At 47.3% G+C, this 20,474-nt stretch overlaps 1 protein-coding gene across 1 annotated transcript in view; it reads left to right on the top strand.

Moving 5' to 3' along the window:
• Positions 1 to 10,059, top strand: part of XIRP1 (xin actin binding repeat containing 1) — a 53,939-nt gene extending 43,880 nt beyond the window's left edge. The window contains exons 8-9 of the mRNA XM_019508093.1: positions 317 to 370; positions 1,425 to 10,059. Of these exons, the coding sequence (XP_019363638.1) occupies positions 317 to 370; positions 1,425 to 9,128 (7,758 nt within the window). The 3' untranslated portion in view covers positions 9,129 to 10,059. The remainder of the gene's footprint in view (positions 1 to 316; positions 371 to 1,424) is intronic.
• Positions 10,060 to 20,474: the final 10,415 nt, after the last annotated feature.

Raw genomic sequence — 20,474 nt, 5'->3', positions numbered from 1 at the left:
GGGGGGAGGCAGTATTTAATTCAAGCTGAAACACCTTTTTTTTTGTTTCCCAAAACTTTTAAAACATTTCCATTTTAGGTCAACCTGAAAATGAATCATTTTTCCATTTTAGAGACATCCCAAGGAACCAAAAGGATAAGTTATTTTCAGTGTTCGACTTGTCCTCAGAAGAATCTTTGGGTTTTAATTTTAATGGCTTCTTTCAGGTTTTCTGTCTGAAAAAGTAACTCTAAAATAAGACACCCAATGTAAGACCACACAGGACATATGTTAGTATATATCATTATGTTTAATTGCCGTTTGTGCCTTTTTTCAGCATACCACAAAGGCTAGCATCATTCGTTCTCCTGACAGCCAGAAAGCAAGCAAGGTATGAAATGCTAAAAACTTGTGTGGTCACCTAACCAAATATTTGTGTACTTGCACACAGTGTGATTTAACACCTAGCACATGGCAATGAGTAATGGTGTCATGCTGAATACGGAGGTCTGACTCCCCAGTGATCTAATTTCCAAGTTGTTTGCTGTGTTTGAAATAACCTTGCATTAAAATGGTCTGGTCACTTAAAAATACGTTGTTTCACATGAAGCTGCACCCTTTCTGCAATTTGCTGTGAAATGTAATGGCCGCGGGGTTTCTTTTGTTGCTTTATTACTAATGTTCAGCCCAGATTTGGTTTTAAACTGCAACTATTTATGTTTAACAGAATGGAGTTATATTGCACATAACTGACCTCAAGCCAAAAAAAATAAGAAGTCTTCCAAATATAACACTAGATGCTTGCAAAGAGTCAGCAGCTCTGATTGTACTGGTTAGGACATTGCTGGGATCATCACTAGCTAGTAGGCCCCACCTGGCTATATACATATGTGGTCTTCGTTATCACAGTGGCTGAGTGTTGCCCAGTCAGTGGGTCCTCTCCCATTGGATTACCAGGGGACTGCACAGGCTTTCTTTGAATTCCTGACACGGCCTTCATTCCCCAGATGCCATGCAGACACCACCCTGCACATCTGGGAGATAACTCAATGGGGTGTTAACTCCCTGCTTGCTGCTATTTGATATGGTCCTGTTTATATTATTCCAGTGGTTGTCCTTCCTTGCTAATATTGCCCAAACTGAGTACCTCTGTTGCACTTTAGCTGAATTTAACCATGGGAATTTTAGTGTCTAAAAGCCTGGATGAAGAGACTTTGCTTGACACATGTATTGCTTTGCGAACCTATTTAACCATGTAAGCGTTTGCAGCGGTGTGATGCTTTTGAGTGTTGTGTGCTGTTGAAGCCAAGACATGGCATTAATATTCAGCAGGTGCATGGGTTTTCCCAGCTTTTTTATTTGTTTTTTTTTGCTGTTGTCACTACTAATGGCCACCGGTCTGAATGGGGAGAGACGATGCTGACATTTAAACTGTTTCCCTAAAGATGGCAGAGGCTCAGAGCCAGAAGTCAGCTAAGGTGAATGGCAAGAAAACAGAAGAGGGCTTCCCTCCTCCCGCCACCCAAGACACCCTTCAGGTTTCTGCTTCCCCCATGGGGAGCCAAGATCCAAGCCCCCTACCTCCACCTCCTACGAAGGAGTCCTTATCCAAGTTTTACCAGCAGCGTCAAGTGAATGAGCTGAAGAGGCTGTACAGGCACATGCATCCTGAGCTGAGGAAGAACCTGGAGGAAGCTGTGACAGAAGACCTGGCAGAAATGCTCCACGCTGAAGATCCCAACACACAGGCTTCAGTGAATCAGGACACAGTACCCCCTGGCGACGTCCAGTCCATGCGCTGGATCTTTGAGAACTGGACCCTGGACTCTATAGGGGATCATGAGGGCACCAAGAAGCTAGCTGACGAGGAGATGAGGAGCGGGGACGTGAAAAGTACATCCATGAGGTTTGAGAGTCAGGCACTCAGTGGGGACAAGGCATGTGCATCCATCAAAGTAGCAGAGACAGGCCAGGCTAAAGGGGACGTGCGGACCGCCCGATGGCTGTTTGAAACCCAGCCACTGGACTCGTTAAACAAACTGTACACCGAAGAGGCAGACGTGCAGGAAGCAGTCCTCAAGGAGCCTGTTCAAAAAGGAGATGTGAAAGGTGCTGCGCAGCTCTTTGAAACGCACTCCTTGGATGCCCTGGGACGTTGCTACTCCATGGAGGAGCAGAGTATCCTGCAGCTCAAGTCAGAAATGCAGGAGCAGAAAGGTGACGTCAAAAAAACCATCAAGCTCTTCCAGACTGAACCACTCTGCGCGATCAGGGACAAAACTGGGAACATTCACGAGATCAAGTCTGTTTGCAGAGAAGAAATCCAGAGTAATGCCGTCAGGACGGCTCGCTGGCTATTTGAGACTCAGCCACTGGATACCATCAATAAGGACACCTCTAAAGTGCAAATTATCCGGGGGATTTCATTAGAGGAGGCAGGAAAGCCAGATGTCAGTGGAGCAAGGTGGATATTTGAAACTCAGCCTCTACATGCCATCCAAGAGCTGACAGTGGAAGAAGAGGATTTCAAAGCATCCACGGATTTTGTCCCAGGGACGGATGTCAGTAAGCAGAGACTGCTCTTTGAGACTCAGGCCCTTGCTTCTCTCAAAGGAGAAGTCTCCGACAGTGGTCCGGCCAAAGAAGAAGTTGTTGGCGGTGACGTGAAATCAACACTCTGGCTATTTGAAACCCAGCCCATGGAAACCCTGAAAGATAATTTTGAAGTGGGGCATTTAAAGAAAGTGAACCTTTCAGAAGAGGAGAGGGGAGATGTGAAGCAGAGGAAGCACATCTTTGAGACCTGTCCCCTGGGTAGCATCTCCAAGGCATCCTCAGAAGAGGTCTCCGCCACCAATGTACAAGAGGTGGTGAAAGGAGACGTGAAATCGTTCAAAACCTTATTTGAGACTCTCCCTTTAGACAGCATTAAGCAGGCTGATGCTGAACCTGTCACCAAAGAGAAAGAGGAGATCCCGGCTGGGAACGTCAAAGCCACCCAGGTGCTGTTTGAGACAACCCCTCTGTATGCTATCAAGGACAGCTTGGGCAATTTCCACCAGATCACCTCCGTCAGCAGAGAGCAAGTCATAAGCGGTGATGTCAAGAACTACAAATGGATGTTTGAAACCAGACCTCTGGACCAGTTTGATGAAAGCACCCAGAAGGTGGACATCATTAGAGGGATCACCAAGCAGGAGGTGATGGCTGGGGATGTCAAAACAGCCAAGTGGCTCTTTGAAACCCAGCCCATGGATGTCATCCACACCCAGGTGAACCAAGGAGAAGAGCACTCCTCGGTGAAAAGGGAGGTGTCCCAGAAGGGCGACGTGAAGACCTGCAGGTGGCTATTCGAGACGCAGCCGATAGACACGCTGTACGAGAAAACAGAGAAGAAGCAGGAAGAAGACGGCTCTGTACCACAGGCCAATGTCAAGTCGTACACATGGATGTTTGAGACCCAATCCCTGGACTCCCTGAAAGGCCAGGAGGAACAGTATCTGCAGGTCAGCAAAGCATACTGCCAGGATGACTTACAAGGGGTTGACGTCAAAACTGTTAGCCACCTGTTTGAGACTGAGCCCCTGGTCAGCGATGCCTCCAGCGAGCGTGACTCAAAGAAGCCTGTCAGGTATTCGAGCCGTGTGGAGATACAGTCCGGGGAAGTGTCCAGGGTGAAGGAGTTCTTTGAAACCAAGCCCTTGTACACAGCGGATGCACCGACTGCCACGGTGAAAAAGAGCGATGTGCCCACAGCTGAGAACATCGAGGCTGGATCAGTGCACAAGTTCACCTGGCTCTTTGAGAACTGCCCAATGGATGCTATAAAGGACAACACCGAGGGCATCCAGGAAATCCCTCCAGAGAAGGATATCAAGGGCGGAGATGTGGGAGGCAAGAGGTTCGTTTTTGAGACCTACTCCCTCAACCAGATCCATGACGAGGTGGACGAAACGGAGATCAAGAGGATCCAGCAGGAGACTATGAGCAAAGCGAGTGTCAAGTCCCGCACCATGCTGTTTGAGAACCAGCCATTGTATGCCATTCAGGACAAGGATGGGGACTACCATGAAGTCACATCAGTGAAGAAGGAGGAGATCATGAAAGGTGATGTGAAAGGTGCCCGGTGGCTGTTTGAAACCAAGCCACTGAACCAGATCAAGAAGGAAGAGGAAGTGTTTGTTATCCGGGCTGTCACCCAGGAGGACATCAAGAAAGGGGACATCCAGGCTGCCCGGTGGAGGTTTGAGACAGAGCCCCTCGATTCCTTCTCCTGTGGGAAGCGACCCGTGGTCAGGACAGTCGATGACGTGCAGAAAGGAGATGTCCAGTCCAACAAGCAGCTCTTTGAGTCTCAGCAAGCGAGCCAAAAGAAGTACGTGCGGATGGTCAGCATGAGTGATGTCCAGCAAGGTGACGTGAGGACCTCCACCTGGCTCTTTGAGAACCAGCCCATCGATTCCCTGAAGGGAGAGTCTGACGGCAGCACTATCAGCACTGTGCAGAGAGAAGACAGTCAGAAAGGGGATGTCAAGCGCTGCACCTGGCTCTTCGAAACTCAGCCCATGGATAGCCTCAAAGACTCAGAAGTCTCTGCCCGCCCAGATGCCCCAGAAGCTATCCCACGTGCTGATGTGAAGAGCACAACATGGCTATTTGAGACGACCCCCTTGGACAAAGTCAGCGCTACTATTCACGGAGCAGAAACGGAGGTGAGAGAGCGAACTGTGAGGGAAACTTTGCAAACCCTCTGCACCTGCCAAGCCATCCAGCATGGTGGGATCCTCATAGAAGCCAATGATGCAGAGAGCGTGAGGATGGCAAAGTACCAGCTCAGCAGCCCGGGCACTCCAGAGATCCAAAAAGAAGAGACTGTGAAAGGCAATTTGCAAAGGATCATCTTGCAGCTGCTGTACCAGACCAAAGTAGAGGCCCAGGGGGTGCTGGTGGAGGAGGATAAGGAGGGCAAGATCAAAGTCAGCCCACTGCAGCTATTGGATCCAAGCAAAGCCCATAAAAGCACAGAGGACTTGAGTGACGATGTGACAAAGGTTCTCCATGACCTCCCTAGCCAAGACACCTCCATCAAAAAGGGAATGGTCATCCAAGAGATGAAGACGGGGTCAAGGAAGATGACCATCTACTCCCTCCTGCGCCACTCTGTTCAGCAGGAGGTTGTCAAAGGGGATGTGAAGTCAACCATCGGAAACCTGCTGGCTTCCTCACAAGAGCAGAAGACAGCAGCGACCATCAGACGGGAAGATAATGAGAAGGGAAACGTCCAGCTGTACACCAGTTGCATTGAGAAGGGAAACCTGGACTATCTAAAGACCCTGCAGCAGGAATCAGAGTTTGAGTCTCTTGTCCCAACCCAAGCTGAACAGGAGCCAGCTGAAAGTATCCCAAGAGACACACAGGGGGCTAAGACACACGTCTTGCAAGAAGAACGAGTAGAGAAAGCGATTGCAGATGTTGTCACAGGGAATGTGAAGGGGGCTACGAAAGTGCTCATGTGTGAAGGAGTAAGTAAAGAGGGCACGTTAGAGAGAAAAGCAACGGATGCAGGTGCTGCAAGCTCCACTGCGCAGTGTCTTGGGAAGCCCCTAAGCCTGCCCACAGTGGTGGAAAAGAAAGATACTAAGCGTGGGGAACTTAAGGTGACCATCAAGTCACTTCGAAAGAGTAAGGACGGTAGCAAGAAGGTGGAGAAGGAAGAGTCGGTCATGGAGGGAGCCAAGATTGCGCTGCAGGAAGAAGCCTCTGCTGAAGCGATGGCTCGGAGAGATGAGGCGGCCAAGGCAAGCCAGTGTCTGGTGGTGGGGCAGCCCAGCCCAACAACAGGAGACGGGCAAGAGCACGCTCTTGGAAGTGATCTTCAGGCTGCCATGCAGAGTCTGAGGCTGGCCACCGCCGAGGCGAAAAGCATTCAGCACCAGGTCCAGAGTAAGCTGCACAAGAGCGGTGAGGAAATCCACGTGGCCTCCAAGCAGCAGGCCATCAACACGCAGAAGGAAGTGACCCTCCAGGCAACGGTACGCAAGCAGGACTGTACCGCCACCCAGCAATGTCAAGCTCGCAGTGCCACCACCACCACCACCACCAAAGTCCACAAGGCCTCCAAGTCCCAGTCAAGCATGTCACAGAAGAGCGTGACGTCCCACAAAAAGGTCAGTGCTTCGGAGGAAGTACAGGGAGGACAGCAGTTGAGCCAGGAAAGTCAAGTTATGCCTAGTGCAGATGTTAGCATTAAGGATGGCCTTTATACTGCCAAGCCAGTGAAAACCTATGTAAATCCTTTCCTTGAGTCTGATTACAAAGAGCAAGCAGTGCAAGAAGAAAGAGAGCAAGATGTTATGATCAGAGGTGATGTACAGACAGCTATCAGAGCACTGCAAAGTGCTGCGGCAGAACAGAGACCGGTAGAGAAGGAGGATGTTGTTCGAGGTAACTTAAAGGCCACGCTTCAGTCACTGGAAAAGTCTAATGTTAATGTCTCCAAAGGGGATTTTAAAGCTGCTATGATATACAGAAATGCAGGGCAGTCGTATACCACATGTAAAAAGAAAAATGAGGCTCCTGCGGTTAGTAACCAGGCAGCGGGAGTGGCTTCGGGGTCACAGCCAGATACTGACTTTCCTCCTCCTCCTCCTCCAGCTGCTGTGATGAAAGCAGAGTGTTGCCCACCCTCAACCAAAGCACCAGAAGCAGCCCCTCTACCACCAGCCACCAAGGACGACGGCCTGCAAGGTCCTGCACCCACACACAGCTCTCTGCCACAGCCCCTTGCTCCCATCTCCACCAAAGCCAGTGATCAGAGCCCCCCAGGCAAGCCAGAGACTCTCCCCAAACCACAAATTACTGCCCCACCACGGAAGAAACCAGTCCCACCTCCAAAACCCGAGCGTCTCTTGGAAGAGGCACGTTCACACCATGATAGCAACAGCAAAGGGAGGTTGGCCAAGCCAGTTCCACCCCCGCGGCCTCCTAAACCCCCAGGCCTAGGCAAGCCAAGCAGACCACCCATGGATGAGGCAAAGGGCTCATGCGATGCAGCGGTATCAGAGCAAACAGGTTGTGGGGAACAGCCGACAAAACTCTGTACTCCGCCGTCACCAGTAGTCAGCACTGCCGAGGCAAAGGACCGGAGCCGTGAGACAGCAACACCTAAAGACACTGCTCAAACACCTCTTCAGATAGCAGAGGAAAGGTATAAGGCAAGCAAGGAAGAACAGGGCAAGGTGGAGTCCACACATTCGAAGACATCAGAGCCACTCCACAATGAAGTGCCCGTTTCCGAGTCAGAGCAGACAAACGAGAAAGCAGCCGTCCTGAAGGGCGCTCAGGGCTGCATGGACGCTTGCAGCCTGGAGAACGAGTGCATATTCCCATCCAAACCAGGCTGTCTGGGTGGATCTCCAGCAGCTCTTGCTCACTCCGAAGGTCAGAGTAAGCCAAATACATCTCCTAACGGTCAAGCCACTCTTGCAAGGAAAGGAGCTGCCTCCCCCAAGGCAGAAAGTGCAAGTGTGCCTAATACCTACAAGTCGTGGGACAATCAGAGCCGGATCCGGAAAACCAGTCAGAAGAGAACAGAAGGGAAATCCGCCTTTGCCCATCAGCGGGTGACCGAGCAACAGCAGGTGGACAGCAGCCGGCCGAGACCACGTGAAGTGGAGACGGAGCCGCTTGCAGAGGAGAAGCCGGTGGTGGTCATGCGAGGGAAGCCGGGCCGGGAAACGGAGGCTGAACGGCGCAAGCGGCTGTCCGTTCACAAGGAGGAGATCATGAAGGGCAACGTGAAGGAGGCCATGGAGATCTTTGAGAACCTGCGGCGGCAGGAGGAGCTGCAGGAGATCCTGACGCGGGTGAGGGAGTTCGAGGAGGAGACGTGCAAGGTGGACGTGAAGGCCCTGAGGAGTTTCTTTGAGGACGTCCCCGAATGGGTGGTTCGGCACAAGTCTCGCCCACCGAAGCAGCTGCCGCAGCACAAGGCCGAGAAGGTCGAGCCGGCAGCAAAGGAGGACTCTGACAGCGTCTCCTCGGTGGAGCTGGCTTTCGAAGACCTGGAGAGAGTGAGCACTGAGATCATCCACCTGAAGGAGCAGACGCTCGCCAGGCTGCTGGACATCGAGGAGGCCATCAGGAAAGCGCTCTACTCCGTCTCCAGTCTGAAGTCCGAATCGGACATAGCTGGGCTCTCCGGCCTCTTCAAGGAGTCCCTGGGGAACACCCAGGGCCCCGCTACTAGCAACAACATCCGCAAGATCAGCATCGTGTCCAGCAAATCCAGGCAAGAAAAAGCAGGACAGGAGACACAGAATGCAGCCTCGGCAGGAAGTGCAAAGGCGACAGAAAAGACCGAGGCGTCCAAGGCCGAGTTAGCGGTCCCCAGCTTGGTTCAGCCCTGTGTGAGTTCCCCCTCCTCTCCTTCCTATATCTCCATCGCATCTGCTGCCAGAAAGCCTGCAGAGTCTCCCAGGGCAGCGCATGCTGCCTGGGATGTGCCCTCTCCGGACCTCCCTGACACCCAAGACAAAAGGGACCCCTTTTCTAGCTCATTAGTCCACAAATCAGGGGGGGCAGGCAGATGCGACCTAGCTCCAGCGGAGAACGAACAGGAGCCCAGCCAGATGAAGGCAGGAATGAGTTCAATTAGGCAGCACTGTCTTGGCAACCCAGAGCACCAGAGCAGTAGCAGCACCAGTGACAGAGAAAAGTGCCCACTGGACACATCCAAAGGCAGCTGCCAGGGTGCACTCAAGGGAGGCCTTTCTGATTTCAGTCCTCAGGCTCCCCTGATTGTCTCCAGCCCACAAAACCCCAAAAGGCAGAAGAGCATCTTGGAACTGCAGACCGGGCCGAATGGATCCAAGCTCTACGGAGCCACCAGGACCGTGACGGAGCAGTACGAGGAGGTGGACCAGTTTGGAAACAAAATCATCACTTCGTCCACCACTGTCACCAAGCAAGCGGAGACCCAAACTTCCACCATGTGCGACGTGGGCTCTCCCCCCCACTATGAGGTCACTGCCTCGCCTCTGCTACGGAGGTATCTGCGCAGCCCGGGGGAAGAATTTCACTCCAACAGCAGCCTTCAGGACCCCGGAGTGGTCTTCGTCACTTTTGGTAACTCCAAACCAAAAAAATAGGCATGCTGGAATAGCCGGAGGTGCCAACTGTGTACGACACACCCAACAAATACATCACACAGGCAGGAACTTTCCAAGTCTTATGAGCCATGCAAGGACGTTATCTTAGTGTTTGTGTATGGGAGGGGCATCTGGATTTAGTTTTTGGGACAAACGGCATCCGTCTGAGCACCCCTACAGACTCAGCATCAACCTGCAACCGAGGACCTGGCACTCGGATAGAAACACGAGTGTTAAAATTAGCGAATTGTTAATGGTGGTGTGTTCCCTTCTGAACAGTATTTCCAGGAGCATCTGTGGCCTCCCTGAACACAGGTAGAAGACAGGACAATTAGAGCCAGCTAAAGGAGCCACTCATTGGAAGCAGACTAGTTTATCCCGCCGTGCCCTTGTCTTCCCGATATCAGTGATGATCTCCCAATAAGCATATGTTATTCCACATACTACACATGCATACAGGTTGAGGGTGGGTTGGATTAGTTTTCTCTTATTTGCTAAAAAAAAAAGAACACTCTCAAAGTGTTTGTGTGCTAAGCAGAAATGTATACAGGGAAAGGATTTAATGCTACCTAAAACTGTTTAAATCAGGATTTCCAGATTAATCAGTATCATTCCCCTTAAAAGGACATAAAGAACAATGCTGTGGTTAAGACTGGATTAAATACGCCAAAAGAAATAGAAGGTTTTTTGCTTTCCTTTCTTTCTTTTTTTAGACTTGTAATTTATTATTCCTTATATACAAAACTGTATCTTAGACTCCAAACTTTCTTAAGTGTTTAACGTTTAAAAACATTTTCAAACTTTGTAAAGCATTTTTTTTCTTTTTACAATTACTTTTGTTTTGTACATTCTCAACTCAAGATTTTAGATATTTGTGGCTTTTTTTTTATTTTTATTGCTGCATTCTGAAGGTAAACATTGCCTCCAAAAATACTTTGGTCTGCGTGATTTTGTTTTGCCGAGCGTTGGATTCATTTCAGAGAATTCAGAAATCGTACTTTCATGAGCCAGTTTAGCCTGTCATATTTGAGTGTCGACATTTGGATCGTCTCTGGAATTGCTTCCTCTTTTGTAACTATCATTTTTGACAATTCAAAGGAAAAAAAATACTTTGCCTCTACATTTTGACCAGTTCTAAAAATATCCTTAAAAAGACAGTAAAATTAGCAAAGAAGGTGTCTAAGATTTGATGAATTAACGAGTTTAATTAGATCTCATTTGAGATTTGTTCATATGGTACTGGAGCAATTCCTCGCAGGGCATTTCAGAGTTCTCTTGGCTGGTCAGTACCCAGGTCTGAGCACTTGCCTGGGCTCAGTCGTGCCCACACTAGCGCGGCACTTACCTACGACACTTTGTGACTTTGTTACTCATTGCGCTGTGAGCCACACAAATATTGATCACCTTAGTGCTAGTTTGCAATCACACCTTCAATTTAAGCAGCACATCGGTGGGGAGTGGCTACACCTTTATGGGGCAGAATTGGGGTTATGCGGATCAAGAGATAATCCTGCCTTGGAGTGGCGTAACTTTGAGTTGCTTAATAAGTGCTTTAAGCCACTTGAAAGGTGTTAACATGTGGACAGTCCAGGGGTTAAGAGCTCCAGGAGCCACCCAAAATTAATGTGTAACAAGGACTTCTGGGGTATATCCCATCATTTTCTATGTTTCAATAAAATGAGCTTCTTTTCTAGTAGACCGTGGGAAGAATTGTTTGTCTTTCCTGATATATGGTGCGTGATGGCATTGGAAGATTATCAATATGTGAACGGTTCAGGATACATCTCAAGGCAAATTATTTACCCAGGGTATAAACAGCATTTGTACTTTAGCCAGTATTCCTGGCCAAGCCAGCTAGTCGGCATGTGAAGTACCCCACGTTCAGGCCAGATTGCTCTGTATGGGGACAGGAGCAGGGTCAAGAAGGTCATCCTGGCAACAGCCTGAGTTCACTTTAACAGTGAACAGAAGCCCTTAGAGATCTGGACCGGCTTTTCAGACCTTGAGTCCAGTCCAGTCATGTAGGAATAAGCAGGCTCCATATATGTGCCAGTACTTATTAGACAACACAGAGCTAACCGCTGAAGGCCAGCAGCAAATTACCATATTTCCATGCACACCACTGACAGCCTTTCCCTCAGAGTCAGCCTGTTCCAAGTTTGGAGTGCATGTCTTCAGCAGGAAAGCTGATATTTCTAACTAGAAGAACAGCTGTGGCATTTCTATTCAGGCAGAGGAAAAGGAATCGCTTAATTTCATGGGTCATTAGAATCTACTTGATTTCTACTAATTGCTCTTCACTCAAAATGTGTTAACAACACCTCTCCTTTATAAAGGTCATGGCATTTCCTTCAATCAAGGTAGCCTTTCTTTGGCAATCTTGCTGAAGAATTTGTAATTTAGCTGCTCCTGGTCTCCCTGCTCCTATTTCACAGCACTGCAGACTGCTTTTGGTTCTATTTTCCTCTGCCCATTGGATCCAGTCTTCAGCAGCAGCTAAAGTTTCAGCTATTGGCAGAGCAGCCAAGAGCTGCTGGCAGTTCAGCTGCAAAGGGTTAAAACTGTGGCTTTTGCCTGAGCAGGAAAGGGGGGGTAAGTGAGACGAAGATGAGGCTCTGTCCCTGCTGTATTTCTTCATTTTGGCTTCCCCAAAACAAGGTGCAGGTCTTACCTGGGGTGCTGTTATGTGAGAAAATACAGTACTTCCTCTCTCACAGAGCATGGAGGAAGCAAAAGTACTGCACCCTGAGAGGAGTATCTATGCTTCGTGGGATTATACCGGGGAAAGGGGCAGCCGATGCAGCCACCTTTAATTTAGGGCTGAGTTTAAAGTCACAATTGAGCCTGTAATCTGGAAAGGAGAAGAATAAGTGAGAGTTTTTCTCCAGGCGTATGAGATCATGAAGGATGTGTTAAAAAATTAACTACTCTGTAAAACAGAAGGAACATGATTCTGTTCCTGGCTCTGCCCCTTAGTCTTTCGGGTGACCTTGGGCAAGTCACTTTACCACTCGATGCCTCGGTTTCCCCTTCTGTAAAGTGGAAATAAGCATTCTGACCTCCTTTGTAAAACACTTGGGGAGTTACTGAAGAAAAGTGCTGTCTAACACGTATGTGTTACTGCTCTCCTTTCTGCTTCATTACCTCTGGCAGGGAGGGGTTCACCTCCACTCAGGATTAAAACCCAGCACGCTTGTGATAAATAAAAGAAAATATTTATTTCTGCAGTGTGTACTTAAACCTGTGGCACCTACTGGCTCAGGAAATCCAGCTGAGTTCAAGTAGGTGTGCTTTAAAAAGACGGGGTAGTTTTTGCTATGTGGCAACTAAGGTAAAGAGAGAAGGCTAAAATCAGCACTTATGCCGGTCAGCTGTGGGGAAGCCAGGAAAATACTCTTGGAGCACTAAAGCCCTGGAAGGAGGCCTAACACTTTGTACATCACTCTCAAGTGACCCTGCCTGAGGTCAGATGTAGAAATTAGAGGCCGTTTGTAGACAACACTTTAAAGAGAGTTTAAAGCGGGCTAAATGCCCTTTGCACTGCTTTAATGGCATTGCTGTTTGCACATTCGATAGCATAGTGCACATTAATTCCAGCTGCTGCAGCACGTTCAGCAGCGTAATGCACCTTAAATGACTTTAGGACGCAGCAAATGACTTAGGGGTGCTGCAAAGTAAAACACATCCAAGGAGTTTTAGTTTCCTACCCTACAGCCGCAGAGGGAAGCACCGGGCTGTGCGTGGCTCAGGGGCTGCACAGGCAGACCATGCAGGCAGGCCGGCAGCAGCCTGGGAAGGCAGGCTCCATGGAAGGGGGAAAAAAAGCAGCAAGCCTGATCTTTCTTTTTTTCTCCCCCTGGAGCCTGCCTGCATGCCTTCCTGGGCTGCGCAGGGGCCCGGTGCTTCCCTCCATGGCTGCGGTGACCCCTGGGACTGCCCAAGCCACTGTGGGGGGGAAGGTGTTTTTAAAAAACCACCGCTTCAATTTCATGAGAATTAAACCCTTGTGTCGTCTACAAGCAGCCAGAGACAGCCTTGCCCACATTTCTCTGACACATAAAGCAGGCCCTTTCAGAAGGAGCATGGAATATGAACCAAGTGGAACGTGTCCATCCCTCGGAAAAGGTGCACACAGCAAAGAGTGACTCCACAAATTTGCAAGATACAGAATTGGGCCCTGGACCATGTTATATTTAAGCTGATAGTGAGATAGCCAGGAGACATCAGCAGCAATGTAGTCAGCACAATGGTTTCAGTTCTGGCCAGGGCCCGGAAGAGTAGGGATACACTAAAAGATAAAGCAATAGGCAAAACCACCTGACAACATGACAGCCACCATGCACGGAGTATATCTGGCGGGGGATTAAAATAATAGTCAAGTACGGCAGAACTTCGTTTTTTTAGGATCAATTCCACAAGCAAGGCAATGGGGTTTGCTTCCAGTTCTGCTTTTGGGTTGGTTTGGGGGTTTTTTTAGAATTGCCATCAAAAATATTTCCACCACTACTTTTCTAATCCCTGGTTGATGCAGGTGTTAATTTGTTTCAGGTTACCCAGAATTCTTCTTTCTTTTATTTAATGTAAAAGATAAGTGCGCCGATTCTTTAGGAAACTCTATATTGGTGGTTTGAGTGGTGCATTCTGGTCCTACAGGGCTGCAAATAAGCCCAAATATCTAGCCCCGCCAGCACTTAAAATAATGATCTTCTTATTTGTATTTCTCTTTTCCAGGATGTTTAAACGCCTCAAGGATCCATTTATGAGGCTGAAATAATTTGAGATGTAATTCTTTCATGGTATTTCCATTATCCAAGAACTAAAATACCATGAGGAGACAGATGTTGTATTATTTCAGCTCCATACATGGCCCCTTGAAGCACTGAAACAAATATAAATTGAGGTATCAGTATGTGCCTTTTGCTTGCATCCCTGCAAAAACACTGGTGTTTTTTTTCTTTTTTCTCTCAAATCCCAAGTGAGCTTGTGAATTATTTGGGGACTCTGGATACAACACATTATACTGTGTATTCGCCCCAGCATCCCTGCTCTCCCTTCATATGCATTTGCACCCTGCAAAGAGGTAATCATGATAAACGTCACTTTATGGCCTGCTTGCAAGTACAAAAATCAATGGGAGAATTAAGGAAGGAGGTAATGCGTCAAACCTGGTATTCAGGGACCCAGAACAGGTCACTTGACTGTGTCTTGTCATATAATATTATAGCCATGAAACAACCAAAGCCTGGTGGAAGAAAGAGGCAGGCTGAATTGCCGGGTTGTATTCCCAGAGTGGCTGTAATATGTTCAGAGAACGCCACGTCACCCACTGATAAGCTATTCCTGTCATCCCCAGAAACATTGACCGACCTTTTTCTACCTGAGCTTTGAACTTCTCAAGCATTATGTCCCATTACCATCTCACTATGTCTTAGCTGGAGTTTTGTGGTCTCTGAAGTAGGTTTGGGCCAAGAAAAGAGGTTTTGAATCAAAACTTCAGATCTTTTTGCTCTGCTCTGCGTTCTGTAAGCCTTTGGAAAGCCATATGTTCACATCCGATAAGAACCGACATGCCCCAGATCATTAAGATGCTGGACCAGCTTAATGAGAGAAGCCGTCTGAATGCCCCAGAAACCATGCTGAACATCACTTCCCACTGAATGCATTTGCTTTGGTCAAAGGGCCTGATCTGAACATACACAGCCTATCAACTTAACACCCGCTCTTGCTAACAGGCCGCTGGCATTTCCCATATGGTGACTGGAAGGGACCACAGTAGCAGGAAGTTAAAACAACCGACTATTCACTGGATCCCCCCATTCAAAGGCAAGATGGTCCTTTAATAATAGAAAATACTGGCTAGCAAAATGATACCACACTTGATCTTAACCAACAGGCCAGCGCACTCGCACCCTAGCAAGCTATAAAAGCCTTGCATAATTACATTACATGTCATTAGTTTTCTCTGTTCATTTTTCCCAGTAAATGTAATGGTGAAGAGCAGTATCTTGGCTCTGTGACTCCATGTTGTGCTCAGGCCAGTCCTTCAAACCAAAATCTCTATTATGTGTACTTTTCCTGATGTCCCACAACCTCTTTGATCAATGATTTACTGAAAAATGACAGCTACTTGCTTTCCTTTAATCATATTTAGTCTCATTGCTCAAAAAATGGTTGAAGAACATGAATCGTGATTATAGTACCTGAACTACTTAGCAATGCTTTTCATCTTCCCTCCATTTCAGTTGTATGCACAGCACACACACTTTACTAAACCTGTGCAGGGGAGGATTCACACAAGGTATAACTGGCAGGGCTCGCGCCCTGGGACAGCAGAGAATAGCTGCTGCTATGAATGGCAGGTGCCAGTACAGCTAGCAACTATGGGGTTACTGAGACAAATCCCAGATGTATGGACCCTCTCATGCCCCGCTCCTGCACCTGCCACTGATTGCTGTCCTAAGCAACTTAAAATGCTTCATTTGGAACTGAAGAAAAGTAACTTCAGGGAAATGAGACGGTCTCTATGCAGGGTGGCCCTAATCTGTTGAGTGTGGGCTGTGCTGATACTTCTCCCGCTGTGGCGGTGGTATCTCTAATTGGGAGGGGTGGGGGGAAAGGCAGTTAACAAGGGATTCCTGCCCCTGCTTTGCCAGAGCCTTGAGCCCTATTGTTTCCATTCTGGTGTTCCTATGCCACTGGATCCACAGGACACACCTAGTGTCATTAGCTACTGCATGTCACCTCAAGCCACCCATTTCCTTTGATACCTGGCTGTCTGCAACAGAAGCCCAAAAACACATGCATATGGCCGCTCCATTCTTTGGTATATCCATTTGGCCTGAAGCAGCTGCAAACTTTTCTTCAAATAATTTATTTTTAATGTTCCTTCCCCAAAAGGACAATGTGTATTGGGCATGAGCTGAAACCAGCCGTGAATGGATGCTCTGAGTTTGGGAAGTGTCATTGTTGGAGCCCAGGTGCTATAATTTTTTTAAAAAGAGGCATTCTAATTAAATAACATCTCGTGTATCAGCGTCCCCATGGTTAAAAATGGCGGCTGGGTCATTTTAACTAAAGCTCATTCAATGAGCTCTAGTTAAAGCAACCCCACTGCCATTTTTAAGCGCAGGTACACTGATACACGAGATGCTGGAGTCTGCTGGAGCACAGTATTTATCACTCTCTGCCAGACTTAATTAATCAAGTCTGCTCCAACGCACTGGAATTACAGCGCATCGGAGCAGCCTCGCTGCTCATGTATAGGTGCCCACAGAGATCAAATAGATACCATATTTAGCTGCATATTATATGCACCTTTCTACCAAAAATAAGCACTTGAAAATTGGAGTGCATGTCTTTAGTAGGGAAGCTGATTTTTTTTTCTTGGCTGGAAGAGAAGGATGCCACATTTCCTGGACAGGCTATGGTTCCAGTAGGACGTACTCTAGGTCACACAATTGGCCTTGACTCTGAAAAAAATCTTTTTTTTTCTCTACATTTTGCTTTCCAAAAGCAAATTGTGCATCTTATTTGGGGATATTGGTAAATGTGGTACATTGGCTAATGCTCTGTGTTTCCTAGTCATAACTGATGGCTAATTTCAAACAGCTGTCCTTCACCTCTTATGGTTCTCCACTAATTATTCTGATAGCAACCCTAACGTGACAACTTTTCTGTGCTTTGTGTCTGTAGTGCACAAGCTGCAAGTTGTGGCTGAGATTCCCCTCTCTAAAAGTTGTTTTTTTCCTGTCTGACCTCTGCTAGTATTTTCAGCTATAGGTACCCACCTCTCATCCATGCTTTTCTGAAGTCCAGGGTCCTTACTTTTCTGCTCTCCATCCTTCCTTTCCTCAGGATCCTGAACTCAATCATCTCGGGGTTGCTGCTGTCCAAATTGCCATCCACTACTACATTCCCCACCAACTCTTCCCTGTTTTTAAGCAGCAGGTCAAGAAGAGCATGGCCCCTAGTTGGCTGCTCCAGCACTTGCACTAGGAAGTTGTTCCCAACACTGTCCAAAAACTTCCTGGATTGCCTGTGCATTGCTGTCTTTTCCTCCCAGAAGGTGTCAGAGTGTCTCCAGCTTCATACTGGAGCTCTGAGCAATCATATGGCTCTTTTACATAAAGTGCAACTCCTGCTCCTCCTCTTCTCCCCTGCCTGTCCTTCCTGAACAGTTTGTAGCCATCCGTGATGGTGCTTCAGTCCTGCGAGCTGTCCCTTTGTGTTTCATCAAGAGGCAAGGATTTCTTTGGACGATATCTTACATTGGCCCAACTGTATAGTCGGGATAGAGTTAGACAAGCTTTTGAACGCAAAACATTTTTCTTCTGGTCCCTTCAGGTGGTCTGACAAAAGATGTCACCCAAAGGAATCCTTGCCTCTCACAATTCCTGGACTATCACAGCTCAGCGTCATTCAAACACCACCACTGTATTTCATCAGCATTATCTATGTGATGGCAAGACCATCATGCTCCAGTAACTTGCTCCTAGTCATTTTTATCACACCCCTTTCTACTTGCTAAGGTCTCATCTTTGGAAATTTTTTGAGCTCGTTGGTACGGTACTGATCACAATCCTGTGTCCTAGCAATGTATAACAGAAAGGAATTCACTCTTGCTCTGTACCGTTAGATCTTTGCCTGAAGGTGGATGCCACCCTGTGTCCCCAGACCACCACATGAACAACCAAATCTAAGGGGAACTTTCTGGGTCCTTGACTGAATCTCCTTATCTATTGCTAAGTTAGTAAGGATACTGAGCAGATATTATGGGTCAATGTTGCTCTGTTTAACCCCAGTGTTAATCTGATGTTTAACTTAAGTTACCTTGCACACTATCTCCTTACAATGTTGCCCTATCAATATCTAGTCATGGGCAATGCAAATGGGAAACATCTAAATAACACAAGGATAGTCACAAACTCACTTTTGGCTTTTAATTTAAACCATATACATATAGTGATATACCTGAGTTGATGTACCAGTTTACAAAAATTGCTATAATCTATTTCTACTCTCTGGGTGTACGTACATGTGCACTTAAGCACAGCTAAATTTAATGTGCACTATGCAATTTTTGGTAGGTGTCTACATGCGCAGCGACTTGGCACTAAAGTTAGTGCCATGTCCCTGCAGCCCTGCCACGGGCCCCTAGTGACTGGGCAGACCCAGCACTAAAGTTAGTGCCAGGTCATGTCTACATGAGCATTAATGCACTTTAACTAATTGTGCCTAAATTCAATACCTGCAAATGCATTTGCAGGGCATTTGCAGTTATTGAATTTAGGTGCAATTAGCCTAATTTTGCCATTTTTAATGTGCATTAAGGCCACGTACATGTAGATGTGCACCCATAATGCACATTAAATTAGGCTAATGCACATTAACGCATGTCATGTAGACACTCCCTCTGTGAAGAACTACAGAACTAATGGGAATGTGACATCAGTGGGCATGGGCAATAGAGAATTAGCTAGGATTTTTTGTTAAATTATTCACAAATTTGTCTATTAACATCTCTGTCCTTCTGAAAGCTTCCAAACTGTAATGACAGGCTGTAGAACCTCTCGGTCCGGCTGTCCTGTGCCTGCAGTCATCCAGTAATGAGCAAGTTTGACATTCCCTGATATTTTCAAAGTGAAATAGGGGATTTTAAAAAGTCTGGGTACCTTTAGACATCAGTTACAAATGAAAAGCACAATATTTTTCCCCTTAGCATGTCATCTCTAAAGGTATGTTGGGAGTGTAGTAATGGAACTGTTCTTTAAAATGCAGCATAAAAATGTGGCTGTTGACCTGTTCCAAGTAAGGGCAGAAAGTCTCTTGCAGGCTCCCTAGGAAATTGTGCGCAAAGGTAAATGCACTGGATATAGAGACTGAGTAATCAGAGAGCAACAGCAAAACATGCGGCTAAAGAAATGGGCTGGCTTTCAGGAAGAAAAATCAGATTCACATTCATTTGACCAATGGCTGTTGGTTAAGTTGGTGGAGCAAACAAGCTGAATTGGTTTCCAGTGTGGTCAGGGGATGATCTCATCTCCACCACTTTGTGGGCTGTGCCCCTGGAAAATTAAACTGGCCAAGCTTACAAAAGGATTCATCAAGGTTAGATATGTAGAACCGGGTCACGATGAAAACTGGACCCAGTGATCTACCCATATTGCTGTGAGCTTTAAAGACTTGCTTAACCATGCAAACAACTCATGGCTATTTCTGCAGCTGAGCTACAGCCCATGCTTCTTTGCTCACACACTCTCACACTCTCTCTGTCGCGCTCTCTCACACTCACACTCTCCAGAATCAAATTGGCTAGGGCATTCATACCACAGTGATTCGCTGCAGCTCTTCCCATGACTTGTCATTAGCTGAATCCCATCACATTGCAAAATGTAGTCTACCAGAAAACATGCTGGATGATCAGACCAGGCAGATTACTGTAGCTAGTAGAACTTTAACATTTACATTTTCTGCCTTTTTCTGGTCTGAGCTGCCCAGTTTCTGTGAGCATCTCTAGGGACATTGCTTCCAAAGACCTCCATAGGTTTGCTCATCCAATGAAGAGTTTACAGGATAGTCTTTCTTGTCTCAGTTTGCCTTATTTCACGAAAGGGATAAAGGCCCAGGGCAAGTCTTCTGTTCTGCAAACCCATTCATCCATTCCTGTTTGAACCCCAGACTCTGATCCTATACATGATGGCAGATGCCTTGGATCAATCCTGAGTTTAAAGCTTTTAGAAAAGTGACATTAACATTAATTTTAAAATGACAAGGAAGTGAAACTCCTGGAGCAAGTTCAGCAAAGCTATGCTGCCTATTACATTTTGGTTTAATTGACTTTGGTTTCTTCTTTGCCATTTCAGTCCATGATGAAGGAAGTATGTTCCTCCTGCCTTCGGCCTGTCTATTCTATGGAGCGGGTGGTTGTTGATCAGGCCCTTCTGCACAACTCGTGTTTCAGCTGCAAGGTCTGCGGAGAAAAGCTCAGGCAAGTAATAGGACCTGGTGCCACTTTCTTTTGAGACAACTCAGAGTGGCTTACAGCATAAAGACCCAATGGTCCTCTTGTAGCAGTGCCAACAAGGAACATCTCTGCAGTAGGTATAACCAGGAGAACAATGTCTCAGACATGATTGCTTTCCCCATCGCTAGGGCTTGAAGCCTTCCAGCCGTGAATATGTGGTGCTAGGACTCTGTGAACCAAGACTCGTGGACTGGGGCCGAAGAAGCTGAGGCAGGAAGAATCTGCATCCCTCCCAGACCCCACTCCATATCCTAAAGGAAACCTGCATTGGATTTAGCACATTGCTGATTAATTTGAGACGCTGTTCAGTATAGCCCTATAGT

This window comes from Gavialis gangeticus, unplaced genomic scaffold (assembly GCF_001723915.1).
Source record: "Gavialis gangeticus isolate Ggan-Ray unplaced genomic scaffold, GavGan_comp1, whole genome shotgun sequence".
In the NCBI taxonomy this organism is placed as follows: domain Eukaryota; kingdom Metazoa; phylum Chordata; order Crocodylia; family Gavialidae; genus Gavialis; species Gavialis gangeticus.
The sequence above is the reverse complement of the archived record's forward strand: the minus strand, read 5'-3'. Positions and strand labels throughout refer to the sequence as shown.